At 48.0% G+C, this 16454-nt stretch overlaps 7 protein-coding genes across 7 annotated transcripts; 2 read left to right on the forward strand and 5 right to left on the reverse strand.

Annotated features, from left to right (window-relative positions):
• Positions 1-663: 663 nt before the first annotated feature.
• Positions 664-1743, reverse strand: tif35 (translation initiation factor eIF3 core subunit g; the record flags this gene model as incomplete). The annotated part of the gene is made up of 4 exons (XM_057118794.1): positions 664-716; positions 778-949; positions 1040-1661; positions 1727-1743. 4 exons carry the CDS (start codon positions 1741-1743, stop codon positions 664-666), a joined length of 864 nt encoding a protein of 287 aa, XP_056968349.1.
• An 836-nt stretch (positions 1744-2579) lies between these two features.
• N7484_008408 (uncharacterized protein) lies at positions 2580-3859 on the forward strand (the record flags this gene model as incomplete). Its single annotated transcript, XM_057118795.1, has 2 exons — positions 2580-3309; positions 3369-3859. 2 exons carry the CDS (start codon positions 2580-2582, stop codon positions 3857-3859), a joined length of 1221 nt encoding a protein of 406 aa, XP_056968350.1.
• Positions 3860-4465: 606 nt separating this feature from the next.
• N7484_008409 (DUF4396 domain-containing protein) lies at positions 4466-5129 on the reverse strand (the record flags this gene model as incomplete). The annotated part of the gene is made up of 2 exons (XM_057118796.1): positions 4466-4719; positions 4811-5129. The coding sequence occupies 2 exons, from the start codon at positions 5127-5129 to the stop codon at positions 4466-4468; spliced, it is 573 nt and encodes a 190-aa protein (XP_056968351.1).
• A 283-nt stretch (positions 5130-5412) lies between these two features.
• On the reverse strand, positions 5413-7133 carry N7484_008410 (cytosine permease; the record flags this gene model as incomplete). Its single annotated transcript, XM_057118797.1, has 3 exons — positions 5413-6515; positions 6571-6787; positions 6843-7133. 3 exons carry the CDS (start codon positions 7131-7133, stop codon positions 5413-5415), a joined length of 1611 nt encoding a protein of 536 aa, XP_056968352.1.
• A 3495-nt stretch (positions 7134-10628) lies between these two features.
• Positions 10629-11567, forward strand: N7484_008411 (uncharacterized protein; the record flags this gene model as incomplete). The annotated part of the gene is made up of 1 exon (XM_057118798.1): positions 10629-11567. The coding sequence occupies one exon, from the start codon at positions 10629-10631 to the stop codon at positions 11565-11567; it is 939 nt and encodes a 312-aa protein (XP_056968353.1).
• A 370-nt stretch (positions 11568-11937) lies between these two features.
• N7484_008412 (uncharacterized protein) lies at positions 11938-12928 on the reverse strand (the record flags this gene model as incomplete). The annotated part of the gene is made up of 4 exons (XM_057118799.1): positions 11938-12089; positions 12147-12410; positions 12462-12722; positions 12772-12928. The coding sequence occupies 4 exons, from the start codon at positions 12926-12928 to the stop codon at positions 11938-11940; spliced, it is 834 nt and encodes a 277-aa protein (XP_056968354.1).
• Positions 12929-14199: 1271 nt separating this feature from the next.
• Positions 14200-15320, reverse strand: N7484_008413 (wax synthase family protein; the record flags this gene model as incomplete). The annotated part of the gene is made up of 2 exons (XM_057118800.1): positions 14200-14704; positions 14767-15320. The coding sequence occupies 2 exons, from the start codon at positions 15318-15320 to the stop codon at positions 14200-14202; spliced, it is 1059 nt and encodes a 352-aa protein (XP_056968355.1).
• Positions 15321-16454: the final 1134 nt, after the last annotated feature.

Consider the following 16454-nt stretch of genomic DNA (forward strand, 5'->3'; position numbering starts at 1 on the left):
GGTGTGACTTTTGAGGTCTCTCGAGTCTTCATCTCGCCGTTAGGCGTAAGGTTCAGTCTAGTCTGGTCTAGTCAGAGTCAACGTCAAGTATAGATGTGTACTGTCGGGGTTTGGTCTAGAAATGGGTCTCAAGGTTTACATCTGACGGCAGGGTATTGATATTGCCTCATGTCCAGCTGCCTCTGTCGTTGGGGCCTGGTGTAGACCCTGACAGATGACAAACCCCCCAAATAGCCCGGGGGCTGGATGTCTATGGGTCTCCATATCTTTCAGCTTTGGGCTGAGCGGATGATGGCGGGTGATCATTTTATCCTGGCCAGAGCAGGATGACGAGGCTTGGAGTATGTTGTACCTGGCATGCACTGCGTGCAATAAGTTGACAAGGAAAAGGGATTCGGGGTCTAAAATAGACAGCTGAACATTCGAGAGGGATCTGCTGCCACAGCTAGGCTGTAGCAATCTAAACATAGCAATCATGCAAAACTCTTCTAAACCATTGCTTTTGTATAGACTGATGCATGTAAATGACATGGTGGTTGTCTTTTTCGAGAATCATCATTATCGATCATACAGTACAAAGGAGAAGAGCACCAGCCGATAATTAGGCTCGCCTGAAAAGAAAAAAGGAAAAGGAGAAATGTCGTGACAAAGCGAGAAACGATTTTAAGTAGACCGCTTGGCGAACTCGACGTGAAGAATGAGATGGCGGTAACCGACTAGAGAGAGAACCTGTTAGCATCCCATTATATCCATCTCCAATCTCAGGTGTATACGTACAGCCGTCCAATTTCTCGCAGGCGCTCGCGGCGTCGCCCCGATCCGCGTAACTGATGAAGGCAAAGCCCTTGGCCCGCTGGGTCTCTCTGTCCCGGGCAAGGAAAACTCTGGTAACACGACCGAACCGCTCGAAGAGATCCCGCAACTCTTGCTCCTCTGCCAACTCGCTGACCTGTTGTAGAAAAATCCGTTAGAACTGAACACGAAAAAAAAAAGCCATCTGGAACGCGACGCATCCAGCTTGAAACCATGAATAACATACGTTTGTAACACGCAGAGTCGCAAGATCGTCCTTCTCGAAACGACCGCCCATCTTCTCGCCGCCAGCAGCACCGCCATTCCGCATGTGAGGAGGCACGTAGCTGGATTTGCCCGCACCGAGACCGCCGGCCTCCTTGTCGTCCGCATCCACACCAGCACCACCAGTAGCCTCCTCGACGGGAGCCATAGTGTCCTTGAAGGGACAGCGGGCTGTAAAGTGCTCTCCGGAACAAATACGACACTTGACCTTCTTGTCCTTGAGCTGGTCCTTCATGCTGCCCTTCTCGCCGCCATCCTTCTCGGCCTCCTTAGCCTGTGCCTTCCAGTTGATACTGGGACGGAAAACCATGTTCTCGCCGACGGAAGTAGTATCGAAAGTAGGGCCCGGGGGGTGTCCCTTCTCGAGACCGAACTTGGGCCAGGACCGGCGCTCGGCGACCTGGGGGTTGACATGTTCGCGAACGGTGGTGGTCTTGATCCGGCGGGTAACCTTCACTTTCTTGTTGTCATCGTTGAAGCGGTAGGAGATAACGGTCTTGGTGCCATCTTTGTTGGTAATCACTTCTTGCGCGGGGAGCGCGGAGGGGTCGTCAAACTCCTCGTCGTCGGCCCAGTCGGCACGGCTGGAAATTTTTAAAATCGGTTATTAGAGAAAAACACGGAGATTAGTCCTGGGGTCATTACTCACTTCCCAAGTCGAGACATGGTGTGTGGTTGTGATGTGTTGCGGCGAAAGCTGAAATTCTGGGATTTCTTTCACAGGCGAGTCCGTTGTGGATTTCATTATTCGCGGCGATTTTCTTGTGGCGCAGGGTGTGGCTGGTGCACATCACGTGACAAACTCGTTCCTGAACAAACACGACAAACCGCAACCGCATCGTGTATACTACCTTGCCGATTGTTTTTTGAACCTGATCTTATTCATAAATTCTGTGCCTTTGATCTGTGGCATCTACTGTGCTGAGCTAATTTCATATTCACCCCCAAGTACCACGATACTCGTATCCTACAATCACGAGATATGGTCTATGTGTGCAAAGACGTTGCCATGTTCGCAACCTGTGAATTCTGGGCAATGGGCGCAAGCCGCATGCTCTTTATATGAGCTCTTTTTCTTTGGTCTTTGGGGACCAGACTTAGGCACGATGATGAGAAAGTCAATCTCATTGATGCGATCTTCCATCGAGTCCACCTGCATTGTATTGAAGCGGATGGTCAAAGCCCAAATTTTATCGACCATTAAACTGCGCTTAGTCTTGAAATCCTTGACAGATCTCAAAAGACAGCACTGCTCCTCCAAAGCACAAGCTTCAATCCGTAGTGTATTATCTACCTAAGTAATACATGCCAAGTCTCCCCGGGCAGGCCAAGCAGGAATTGCCGTTGTAAATATTCAACCGAGACTAAGAAAGTTGGGAGGTAGTAGTCCACAGCAGAGAATTTTCTAGAGTAAGACATCACCAGATGAAGAACACAACATTAGACTTCACCTATCCCAGCTTCTTTTCACCTCCAATCCTTCCATTTCGCAGCCAGCACTCATGCGTCCTGTCCTTTTCGACGCACTCAAACACACTTTCGGCTGTTCGATCCTCTCCTGGTCACCCATTCGTGCTGTGTCCACTCTTTCATCGGGTGAACCGCAGCTTCTGCCGCATACGCCCCTCAATCATCTAGCAGTCAAAGATTTCGCCCCAGTGAACCAATTCTGCGCAATGACAGATGCAAAAGTCGACATCAATCAGAGTCGTAGGAAGGTCGCCGGGTCTCTGAACAGTGTTCAACTTGAGATAGACGTCCTCTATCAGATGTACGAGAGTCTTCAATCCCAGCATGCTGAGGCAGAAGCAGATCTCAAGCGTGCACAGGAACGAATCCAGCTCTTGGAGGCTGAAGACGAGAGCAACGCAACCCGAGTAATGCAAATCATCAAACTTGGCGAGATTAATGATGATTTGCTTTCAACGAGACTCAACAAAATCTACGATAGCCTTGAGGACTGGTCATGCACAGTCGTACCTTTTGAAACCGATCTTTCCAAAAAGCAGTTCTTGATCTCTCTGTACCTGTCAAAATATGACCTTCTTCAACCCGGAATCGATACCTTCAATAGGCACCTCAAGGCTACGAATGCGGAGCTGATTTCAGCCATCATAATGGCCATTCTTTCAAAGACGTTGTTTCCGAACGTAGTGGCCGGTATGTTACCAGATCAGGTCATCGTCCTACACCGACTTCTGGACAATATCTCGCACGTTCGACCATACAAAAGTAAGACCAAAACCTTAGGGCTGTCTTTTCTCAGGTTGCTAATTCATACCTTACCGTAGACGCCGTTTCTATTAGGCTTTGGAAAGTCGAGGTGCTTCGTGCTTGGATGCAGTCTCCCAATTTCCCAGCACACTTCTCCGCAGGCTGCCTTCACATACTGTCCATTATCAAGGATTTCTTTCACAAAGTGTTCAATATTCAGGGTGACCTCTGGGACGAAAGATTCGACCGTCTCCTGGATAATGTGGTCACACCTGCTGCTCAGCTCGCGACCGAGATGCAAAGTTCCGGCACAGAATATCAGTTGACATGGAATAGATTTAGGCCAACCGCAGGATTGAAGTTACTTGAAGAGTGCCAAGTAACTGACTTCCAGACACGTCATCAAGTCAAGGAGGAACTGGTGCGCGATCTTTCAAAGAACACTCCGCTAGGCGCCTTTGTCCTGACCACTCTTCCTGGCCTCTACCGCTTGAACCAAGAAACCGGTGAGCGGTCCCTCCTTGTCAAATTCCGAGTTCTCGTCAAATCAAACGACGCGATACCTTGACTTCCACGAGATGCCGGGTCAGCATGTTCAAGGGCCTGAGTCATACAGACAAGTCGACCACGGAGAATTAGACGTCATGATGAGCCATTTGCTTTCGTGGTCTCTTGAGGACCCCATGTGGCGGGGGCTTATTACCACAGATGTGGATGACTTGCCGCAATAAGTCGGTTGAGCGAGTCACAGGTGATTATCTGCCCACCTTCTTAGTCCTAGACCCTATTTCTGAGTTCACAAACTTTGAGACCTACAATATTCACGTCCCTTTCCTAGTAGTGTTTCCTCAAAGTAACCGTTTGCTCCTCATGACCATTATTCTGTACATGTTGTGTTATAGTCTGACAGGTAATGATTTCAACGGTTACGGCCATGTTAACAACCATGCCGAGTAAGGGAACAGAAATGACAGCTAAATTGACAGCTCCGTGTATGGAGCTTGCGCTGGAATGAAGGGAAATTAGTTGAATGTAGAAACCTATAGCAGGTGGCATAAAGAGTAGAGAGTGAAGCGAGAGACAGGAGAGTAGATGAGAACAGTCACCCCGTCACCTGACTGCTAAAAATTCCAAGATACCAGATTCAGTCTCAGTATCAAGAGTACCAAGGACCTCAATGACAAGCCTTCCCATACTTCCTCAACCTAACATAATTATAAGGCAACGGAGCCAGAAATCCCGCACAAACAGAAACCACCGCCGCAACCCAGAACCTCGGATCCTCAAAAGCCACAATCCCACCGGTAAGATGATAGTCCACGGCATTTTCAGCAACCTCCATCGCAATCATAGACACCATACTCATCCCCATAGCCGTACGCGCAGCTCTACTCCATGATAACGCGTCCGCACCACGTTTTAGGAGAACTGTTTCCAGTATTATAGATGATGTAATCCCGGATGCCACTTATCACTACTATCAGTATAATCGCTTTTGAAGGATGAGCAGAGAACGAACTGGAAACAAGCATGATAGTATTCATCCCGAGCTCGGGATAAAAGGACTGCAGTGTCCACATCGCAGAAAAATCACCGATTGTACAACCGAGTAAACAGCGGAGAGTGTTGATTCGGGCTCGTTTCCATGTTGAGTTGCAAGACCAGAACTTGCGATTCAAGATGGAGGTGTTCGATGATGGGGTTGAGATTTTGTCTTGATTCGACGGTTTGTGACAGGCCTGTGCAGTGGTGATTTTAGAGAAGATGCGGATGCTAGGTGTAGAGGACCATATTCGGTGAGTACTACGGAGCCTTGGTAATTGATATGAGCGATACATTGTTGAAGCTTGGAGTTCTGGAATTAACTATGGAAGGAGGCGTCGTTAAGACATGTAGAAAACGCGAAAATGGCGCAGGTCTTGGCGTTTCGGAAGATACTAGCACCGCGACGGATATTACGATCGTGATTGACTGCTTACGTAGGAAGTTGATATATACCAAATTCAATAAATGCAAGCTCAATTATATTTAATCACTAATGCGGAGATATGCACAATATCTATGTATAACACCAAATCCACCATCCAGCTCCCAAACTATCATATACAAACAAAATCCGATCTACCGACCGAAATAACGAATCTCAAGAGGGCGCAGCAGGCAGTAGATAGTGAACGAGAAGGCAAAGCCCAGCTCGAAACCAACGTCACCACCGAAAGGCAAAGCGCCAGCGTGTTTGGCAATGGGGCCGACCCACCAAGACTGACTCATACCAGTAATCATACCGGCAACACCGAAGCAGAAGGCAATAGTGGCGGCGATACCGTAGGGAAGCTTGTGGGGCTTGTCATAGTTCTCCGGGGTGTAACCACCAAAACCGCGCTTGAAGACGAAGTGGTCGGCGACACTGATACCGGTGTAGATAGCTAACCAGTAGGCGATGAAGTTCATGAAGTTCTCCAGGACAGTCTGGAAGTGGGAGTAACCGGGAATGGCAATGGCGAGCGAGACACACGATGCGAGGAAGGTCCAGACAAAGCGGGGAACTCTCTGGGTGTAGCGGTGAAGCACCTGGAGGGTCAAAGAGACGGAGTAGATGTTGGGGCAGTTGTTGGCGATGATGGAAAGAGCCAGGATGACGAGACAGAACTTGCCGAATCCACCGAGAGGCTCGAGGACGGCATCGATCAAGCCACCGTTACCGGAGGCAAGCCAACCTCTCATGTACTTGTTGTCTTGGCCGTTGATTTCGATGGCGGTGATAACGGCGATACCGAGGAATTCGGTGAAGATGAGAGGAATGATCAGACCGAGCCAGGTGGAGAAGAAGACCTTGCGGCGGCTGCGGTCCGCGGGCTGATAGACAGTGTAGTCGGCAGCATAACTGGTCCAGCCTGTTGCGAAACCGTAGATGGTCGAGCCGAAGGACAAACAATCGCCCAACTCAGAAGTTCCGATGTCCATGGGAAGGTTGCGGAAGTCGCCAGAGTGGGCGAAGCAGCCCAGCACGATGAAGAACACAATGCAGGTCGGGATCCAGCTGTAGAATTCGTAGTAGTGGACGACCTTGTATCCGGCGAAGGTGATGAACAGGGTGCAGAAGGTAATGATGAGGATACCAGCGTAACCGGGGACAGTTCCGTTCACAGCGTTAAGAAGCTGTGCGCCAACAATGGCATTGGAAGCAGACCAACCGACACAGGCAATAACGTTAAGGATGGCGACTATGAGAAGGCCGATTAGCGATTACCATCACTGCGAATGAATACCACGACTTACTGAATCTCACAGGCCACCATCCGAACCAGAAACGGGACAGAACCATCTGGCGCAAACCAAAGGCGGGTCCGAAGCAGGAGAAAAAGCACACGGACATGACACCGAGCAGGTTAAAGAACAGGCACACGAGGATAGCATCCACGAAGCCCAGGTAGAAAGTGGTATGTCCGAGGACACCAATGGCGAAGGAACTGACGACCATGTTGGCAGCAAACCACTAGGTTTGGTCAGTGGGAAGCCCACGGGCTCATCGCAAGATTTGCAAAACACACCATGCTACCAATATTCAAGTAGGAAGTATCCGTCCGTTCATTTTCCGGCACACGCTCGACACCACGCTGCTCAACATTCAACTTGCCCGCAAGACGCTGCAACCGCGCATAGAGTGAGTCACCATACTCGAAGCTCTCGCCGGGAACAGCACCGTCGCTGACATTATCCCGGTTGTCGTGCACGTTGTCGTATGTGGTATCGTTGCTATGGCTTTCATAGGCATTGTCGACCTGAGGGCCTTTCTCGATATCGGCATTCCCGCGGGAACCGAATCCGAATTTGGAGGGCATGATGAGCTTGCTTGCCTCGACGGTGTCGCAATTCGGAGTAAAAAAGGGTCTGGGACCTAAAAATAAATGTAGTAAAGAGAAATGCTAAGAGCTCTTAAAGCTCAGGCAGCTCAATCAAGAGATAAATGATGCGTGTTGACCAGCCCAAATCCACATGTTTCTCTTTCTTTTTTTTTTTTCTCGATCCACTGGCAGGGCCATCCTTTTAATATAGTCGCGGTCAAAATTCTTCCAGTGCGCGTCGCCCCACTCGCGCAGCGCAGTGGCAAGGGAAGAAGATAGGGCCGGGAAGTGTCGCGTGGGGCCCCATCAGAGAATTTCCAGAAGCAAGCAAATGACAAGCCTTGCCATGCGTCCGACACATCCTGAGACCCAATCAGCGAGAGGATGGTGGGTCTAGCTTATCAGCAGCCCGAGGTTTCACTGCTCGCTTCCATCGGCATCTCTCCATTGGCCGGTCGGACCACCGATAAGACCCGTGCGCTGATACGTATCTCTGTTTCCCAACCTCTGTGTCATCCGTCAGCTATCGTTCACCCTGGAACCTTCATCTGACGTTTTGATATCCCAATTTCAAGCTTCACTTGCATATCCAAAAATAAGCTTTCGTCTTGGTACGGGAGCCGCCGACATGCGTATCCCCATGCCCCTATGCTCCCATGCCCCCATGTTCTATGAGTTCGTGCGGGGGAAGCACATGTACAACTCAATTCGGATGTAACGGGGACAAAGCATCGTCTCTAAGTTGTGATCCCCCGACATCTGACCACACTGCTCGTATCGAAGAGCCCAGACCGGAATGTAGACCACCAATTCTCAATGTCGGAGACACCCTGATCGAGTAGCTCAGCCGGGGCAAATTCAGGAGAACCTACGTGCTAGCATGCATAGTCTAGCCCCAGATAACAGATCATCGGGGCAGTCTCCAGATCTTGTCCGCAGAACCTGCAGCTTACTCCATCCTCGTGGAAGCGGAGATCACCGTAGACAATCTTATTGGACAATCGGATGCATCCCCGGATCTACTGATACCGTAGATCTAGTGTTGTAAGGCCATTAGTACCCCGATTGAAATCCCGGTGCTGTCATTGGTTCGACCCATCTTGATGATGCCAGGGTCCGTGGCGGCAGTTTGTAGTTCGTGGGTGGGTTTCTAATCTGGGGCGTTGGGGCTTGCATGGTTGCTTTTACCTGCATATCTCCTGCATCATCTACGCATTCTTCTTTGATACTAATTACTTCGGAGTCTCCCGACGCTTTCGATGTTTTCACGATGACCTGCGAACTCCGATCTCTCGGACATGTTCGGTCTACCAAAGTTGGCGGTAACTGCGGCCGGGAACAGAGCACGGAAATAGACATGCCAAGCGCGACAACATCATTTACCACATACGGAAAGAGATTGAAAGAGACGTTGAACGCTGAATTACAGAAGGAGTTTTTTACCCGAAGCATGATGCAATCGAACTTGACAACCAGTTTTATCATTCTTGATTCTCGGCCTTGAGCGGGTCCAACCACCTAGGCAACTTCCGATATTCAGCACTATCACTTCACTCTACATCATCTATCTATCTATCCTAGATACTCATACTGAAGCTCGCCCGCACCCGAAGCGGGTCGGATTCCTGTCTAGCATCGAAATCGGCTTCGGGCAATCCACATTCGAAAGCGTCACCGAGAAATACTCATGCATCCCCCGCAGGGAGCTTAAGTCGTCGATATCACTTCGAGGTCCAACCCTGTTCAATTCCGGTAGAGAGAGATAGAGAGAGAGAGATATGTATAGGTTGGACTGTTCCTCTTGATTTTCGTGGGGGGTATTTAGACGAGACTTAATGTATGACTTTTTCAACTATTATCCGGTGCAAAGCTCTTCCAGTGTCTACATTGCGTTTCAGAGTGGAATCAAACGAGAAGAATCAGGAGTAGAAAGAAAAAAAAAGATGGTTTCTCGAAAAGAAGGGGTTAATGCTCGGAAAGTACGCCTTCCTTATTTGGGGATTTCGCGCCTTTGACAATTGAAACTTCATCTGCAAATCAATCCAGCACTTACAACGCAAAATAAAATATATGAAGCAATTATTCACGCAACGAAATAAGCCGAGACGATCCATAAGCTGCTCATAATATTTACAATTACTCTCTAACATATAGCCCATTCCTTGGTTTGTGCCGATAAAGCTAGCCAATCACCTAAGCAGCGCTAGCGGGAACCTCGAGATCTCTCTGCCCCCGATGCATCCAGTGGAATATCGTAGTGGGGTCGCAGGCATGTAGCTTCATACGAATTGGAGCTGTAGCTTCACTGCCAGAGTAAGAACATAGTTGCACGTATGTTTTTTCAGGTTTTGCATCTTACCTAAGGTTTACGTTTTAGGTTCAATATTAATCCACAGGTGGATCAAATCTCCAAGCTTTTTTCAGATTCACTTTGAACCTTCTTTCAGTCCGTGGAGATATATTTCATGTCTTTCTGTTTATGCGACCAATGAAATTTCTGTAACTTGATTTAAAGTTTTTGGTCCTAATGCTTCAGTGCACCTTGCTTGTCAAAAATGGAGCATATTTCAAGTCCACCTTAAGATGTTAAATGTTCAGCTAATTATTTGGTTGATATTTGCGATGAGAGCATTCAAATCAAGAACGAATCAAATTGCTGAGCCCACCTCTCGAAGGCATAGCGGCATTGGAGTCGAATACGGGTGGGGAGGACATAGCTCAATGAATGCAATGATAGATCAATTGATGAATTCCCCCTCGGATGTCTCTATAAGTGTTCGGCATCAGTTTGACTGTGTTGTTTCTAAATTTCGAGGTTATTCGTCACTAAGGATTATAATAAGAGTATCAGTAGATGATTGAACGGGAGGACAGAAATTGTATACGGAAGGACTTGGTTGTAATTACAGGCGGACGACATTTTTCTAGGTGGGAGAGTACAGTAGGGGAGGCCGAGGTACCTAGGTCAAATCAGCTAAATCGGATATTCAAGCGGCAGATAGCTTCGAGCCCTTAATCTAGTGCATAATAGATCTGGCCTAGCTTTGTGGATCACCGTTCCACACTTGACGTGGCCTCGGTCCAATTGTGTCCTCCATTGGCCAATATTAGCGACATCGATCCACTGGACCCGCTTTCAATGGATCCAGCGCGAACGCCCTCGGCAATCACGTCTGCAGGGCCAACGTGAATGGATCCTAGATGGAGATCATCAGCTATATCAGGTATCGTCAGCTAAACATAATGCCCACCAATGTGGCAAACAAGCCCCTCGGATATACGGGTATAGAGGACATACAGTATATTAGGCTCTTTCCAGCTTGCCCCTCTCTGAGTCAGTCAATCTACAATTCTCTCCTTCCTCCAAGACTATCTATATTCTCACTCGTCAATTAGTGACAAATCGGTAAGAACCTGCGAAATATAGCTTCAGTATCATCCTCGAACCTTGTAATAACCTCACGTTTCCCAATGCAGGAATATAAATTAACAATGCCTAAATACGTTTTAACCGGTGTTGGCGGAAACATTGGCCGCATCGCAGCCTCATACGCACTGGAAATCGCCCCATCAGACACCACCCTTGTATTCACAACATCCGACCCAAGCAAAATCCCCTCTGAAACCCTCGAATCCTGGAAAGAGAAAGGCGCAACGATAGCCGCAGCCAGCTATGACGACGTAAGCAGCCTGGAGCGTGTTTTCGCTGGCGCGGAAGCTGTAAACCTGATATCGACCTGGGCTTTCGGTCGCCGACACGAACAAACGCAGAATGTGATCAATGCCGCCAAAGCATGCGGTGTGCGCCGAATCTGCTACACCTCTTTTGTGGGCGCTGATGACCCTGCTCCGGTGGAAGAGATGCCCTTCTTACCTCGAGACCATAAAATGAACGAGGAGCTGATCAGGGCATCCGGGTTGGGATACAATATCCAGCGTGATTATCTGTATATTGATAACATCCCTAACTTCTTTGCGCCGTCTTGGAAGTTCTGTGGGGATAAGTGGTTCTTCAATTCGCATGGTGCCGCGGGTGCGTACGTTACTCGTGAGGACTGTGGAAGGGTGCATGCTGCTCTTCTTTTGGGTAAGGGCGAGCCGAATACCGTGGTTGATGTTACTGGTCCTGAGGCTGTGACCGACCAGCAGGTCTTTGAGTGGATCTGCGAGAATCTTGGAGGTCATGGTCAGTTTGTTGATTTGCCGGATGATGAGTTGAGGGAGTATTGGGTTAAGCTTGGACTGCCTACTTCTGTGACTGAGCCTTCGCCGCTTCCTATGAAGCTTTGTGTGGATGATCTGTTGTGTTGTGGTGAGATGGTCGCGAAGGGCTATATGACTAAGACTAGTGATGCTGTTGAGACTCTCACTGGAAGAAAGCCTGTTTCCTTCCAGGAGGCTTTGTTAAAGTACAAGCAGGCGTTCGCCTAGGTGAGAAACTTGGTAGCGGCTTATCTTTGGAGGGATCTCTGCCTTGATGGCCTCGTAACCTCTTATACGACCTACAAGCATTCTGATAGTTGAATATAGCTGTTCAATTCCCTCTTCTTAGTATAAAATACAAATATCATCGTTTGACTCAGGAATCCGAGTCTCAGGACTCCCATTAGTGTTACTTTACTGTCCCAATATACAAAGATTTTAAGCAGAATGTCAATTGAATAGCGAAACAGTTTATGTAAATAATAAGGAGTGTCCAAATAATATCAAAGCGAATAACTTCCCTCCAAATCACAGTCTTGAATGTTGAACAGCGATATCTCTATTCCTTCCCCTTATGGACGGAAGGCCACTTAGTAGTTTACCAGCAGGATCCCCGGACTTGAGTTTGAGGAGGACCAACATCAACAGTGTTAGGACCAGTGACAGAGGTAACAGAGTTATCGACACCATCGAATGTGCAAGAAACACCCGCCTCATCCACTTCAATGTGAGAAATGCTCAGGACGTTGGCTATAAAAATACTGATTAGTATTCCATCCATCTAGTTTATAGTCAAAGGGGACATACTGATATCGTAAGTCAGCCCATCCAGAGGGAAACGCTGAGCAAACTTTGCACCGGCAGCGCCAATGAAGGTAACCTTAGCACCGCCGTAAGAGCGACGGGCCGGGGTGGGCAGCTCAAAGCACTGTCCAGAAACTTGGGTCTGAGGGGGTCCAACGTCGACCTCGACGGCACCATCAACAACGGTGTAGCTGTTGTCAACACCGGTGAAATAGCACTCGACACCGTCATTGCTGTTTGAGATGTGAGAGATACTCAAAGGGTTGCCTGAAACAATTAGCATTTATCACTAAGGGCCGGTATCGGGCCTCAACTCACTAATTGTCTGAACAGTGTCATCAATAGGGAAACTCTGCGTGAACTGTGCACCGGCGGCACCGATGAATGTAATCGCAACATCTCTGCTGCGGCGGCGCTGCGATGGCAATTTGAAGCATGTTCCGGAGACCTGGGTCTGAGGAGGTCCGACGTCACTCGAAACGGCGCCATCAACGGTCGTGAAGCTGCCGTCCACGCCAGTGAATGAGCACTCGACGAGATTAGTGTTGGATGAGATTTTGGAGATGCTGAGCGGGTTGTCTGAGAGGGTTAGCAACTCAAGACCTTCGATATGGGAGCATAAACATACAGATGGAAGTAGTGGTGTCATCCGTAGGGAAGCTCTGCGTGAACTGAGCACCGGCAGCACCGTGGAAGGTAATTTCGACGGTATCAGTGCGCTTCGCGGGAGCAGCAGTCGCAGTGGCAAAGGCCACGGAGAAAGCCAGGATCTCAGAGAACTTCATTTTGAATATACGAGATGTATGAGAATGACACTTTGGACTTGATTGATTGATGAATGCTGTACTTGTTGATCTGAATGAATACTCCAAGTACCGGATCTCAAGGCCCTTTTATATTCAAATCCACCAGCATCTCATTTTCACGAAGCCTTTCACAGCCTTAGAATCTCGTCATCGTACTTCCAATGGTTGGCCTTACATGGACATACGAGTAGAAGCAATGTCATTAGACCGTCCGGTAGATGAGACAATCTCAGCTCGCGGGGCCGAAATAACCTATAGGAAAACAAAAAACAACAAACAACGAGGCTGAGAACCTAGTATAGCTACTCCGATCATCAGCTTATATTGATGTCCAGGGATGTACACCGGGTTCTTCGTATGTATAAGCCAGCTAAATATAGTCAATCGGTCAACTATAAAGTCACGAGGCGCACGGCCCAAGGCTGCGGTTGGCGGTGCAGCTTATCCCGAGACCCGATCCCCGCAATTCGTTGCTTTTAGCCCCACGTATGAACACTGACCTATTATAGAAGTTTTTAGGCGACCATTTCGTGTATTTATGGTCTTGCATTGGGGCTAAGAGATCAATTAATAATGCCAATGGTGCATTCGCTCAGTCGGACCCGATATACGCACCGCTCTTTCAGAGTTGTATGAGATGATAGTAACAAGATTGCCACCATAAGGCGGGCTGTTAGATCCCCAGATCTAGGGGATTATTTTGAGTAAAACGACGATTGCGTATGTCGGAATATGCACCATTGTCTCAAAGCCAGCATGTGGTGGCTTCGGAGCTTACGGTTGGTCTTTGGACCGTACTATGCTCACCGAAACTTCTCCAGTAGCCGTGAATGACGTCTATACTTTGAGTCTCGAATATTTATTTGATCCATTCTATTCATGTCTCGGGTGAGTAGAGGCGTGATGGGAGAGGGGATGGACCCGGCCCATGGGTGGCCTCATAAGCTTTCGAGTCTATAGACTACACCGCTGCTTATTGTCTTGGACCAAAATTGACTTGACTGGGATACAACAGATGGTAGAGACGCTTGGGTAGCTACTTGAAATACATTGTTGTCAGGCTCCCATGCGGTCCTCCGTTTGCTGGATTATCAACTAATGGAGAAGCGATGGAATCGTCACCTAGATGACTGACACGACACCGAACAACAAGAACACTAGATTGAAAAACTACATAATAAGTAGGTCGTCAGAAGCTTGGGTAGGTAGGTATGCACATTCTTTATGATAGTCAAGTCTATGTAGTATGCTCATATCTCGACCTTATACCCGAACAGCAAAGCAAGACCACCAACAACAGTAAATCCAGCAACAGGCGCAATACCAACGCGATCACATATTCTATATGGAACTGTCCTTAGTTCGTGTGGGGGAATACGCTGCGAACCCGGGAACAAATGCACTGTTGATACGATACCCAACCATGTAGCAACCCACAAGTATCCAATAACCCGCTTCCACTTCGAGACGATCTGTACTTCGGGACCTTTAATTCGTTTATAAAGGGCTTGAACGCAGTCTTCAATCATGAATCCCAAAACGAAGCTCGTAAAAAATAGGATAGCGCCAGAGTACTGCGCGGGAATACCCATGACTATGTCGGTAACCAGATGAAGTACACCTGACGCGAAGAATACGAGAAAGATATTCGTGTATCGTTCCAGAAGTGATGGTCTGGGAAGATGCATAATATCACGTGTGACCAAGTTGCTGACTGATGTGAGTGCCTGGCGTAGACCTTGATGCCAAAAAGTTCTATATGCCGTTAGACATTGACCGGTATTCGACTGTTTTCGAACAAAAAGAAGAGAACTTACCCCCAGTAATTCCGTAAAGTATAAGCATCAGACATGCTTCCAAAAATCGGCGACCAGTCTTGAGGGGAGTTTATCCCCAATCCCACAACTATAATCGAGGCCATCCGGTATCGGCAGTCAAGGCAAATGCGAGCAATCAAAAACCAAGAAATTAAATTTTCTGTAATCCGTTGAATCCAGATATCAATGGGCACATTCCACTCAAGTTCTGTAAATATCTCACCAGTCATCGACCTCACTGGCATTCGGTGAGCAGAAAACTGAACAATATCAAGTACAGCATACTGCCAGACGAAAATAGCAAATTGTCGCAACAAGAAAGAGCCCCGGGAAACGACATTTGTGTCTTTCTTAGCATTATAATAATATGCCGGGTGCGGATGAATACCCTTCACCTGTCTCGGGGTACCAATAGCTCGAGGTTCAGTTTGCTGCTCAAACGCATAATAAAAAAGGCCAATGGAACTTTTTGTACGGCCTGGATTCTCATGGATGAGGTCATTCGCATCGAGCGGGTTGATCAACAAGATGGTGGCGGCTTGAGGGATAGCCATGAATATTGGGCCAACGAGGAAAACAAATATTTGGCAGTAGTGATCCATCGGGCGCACATTCCAGCTGAAAATCCAGATCATGCATGGGATTGTGAGATATCGAAGAAACGATTTTTTGCGTGTTGTGACGAGAATTATTGTTGGAATCAATGCCTGCAGGGCTAAGCTCCCACTAACGAGGTGAAGATCTGGTAAAATTGACATTTTCAACCACGTTGTGGACTTCGAGGTAAAAATAAGAAGATATGGTTCATGAGATGTGGACAAGGGAATCCTTACCGCGACCCCCCTTTTGCTTAGAACGACCCCACCCCCCTGCATGAACTTGATATGGTAGTACGGTAAGAAACTTTACTGAGTTGTGCATATGCAATCATTGTCACTACAGTGGGCCCTAGCACCACTTGATCTACCAAATTATTGGCCTGAGCAGCATTACCTAAGTAGCTTGATCCACCCAGTGAACACTCGGTGGGCACGCACCAGCGTCGCCTGAGCAGCCTACTGTAGTCCACTCACTGCGCACTCAATAAGCAAGGTGCGGGAGCAGCCAAGTCAACAGCTCGCCTCAGTAGAATACACCACGTTTTACCCATCTAAATGCAGCCGTTCACCCAGTAATCCTGACCCTTACCCCCTTCATTAAAAGCTGGCGTTATTTGGCGGTCGGTCACGATGTTTCACCTCTAGCTGGGAGGCAAATTCATAGGGGGGGGCCAAGTTTATTAGCATTACTATGCTACGGTATTTAGCTCGCCATGTCTCGCACCCGCGATACGGCCTCTTAGTTGCGGGAAAGATCCAATCCTCCATTTTGGCTCCATAATATCTAAGAATATTTCGAAACCCTATCTAAATGGTTTCTTAATCTAGTTCAGGGTATTATTCTGATTTTTTGCTCGATTTTTTAAAGATCTATCGCTTTTGCTGCCTGCCGCTTCGTCCCTTGGAATACGACTTTTAACTCTAGCGACCTAGATATCCGTAAGAATATTCTAGACCTGTCGGCGGTATCTACCTAATGACCTACCCGCCTATAATGAGATTTGCGACCCCTTACTTGCCTAAGGTACTCTAGATAGAACTTAAAAATACCTTATCCAAATTGAATAAAGTCTAATGGTCTTCCTAGGA

This window comes from Penicillium longicatenatum, assembly GCF_028827895.1.
Source record: "Penicillium longicatenatum strain IBT 33135 chromosome Unknown contig_6_segment0_segment0, whole genome shotgun sequence".
Classification (NCBI taxonomy): Eukaryota; Fungi; Ascomycota; class Eurotiomycetes; order Eurotiales; family Aspergillaceae; genus Penicillium; species Penicillium longicatenatum.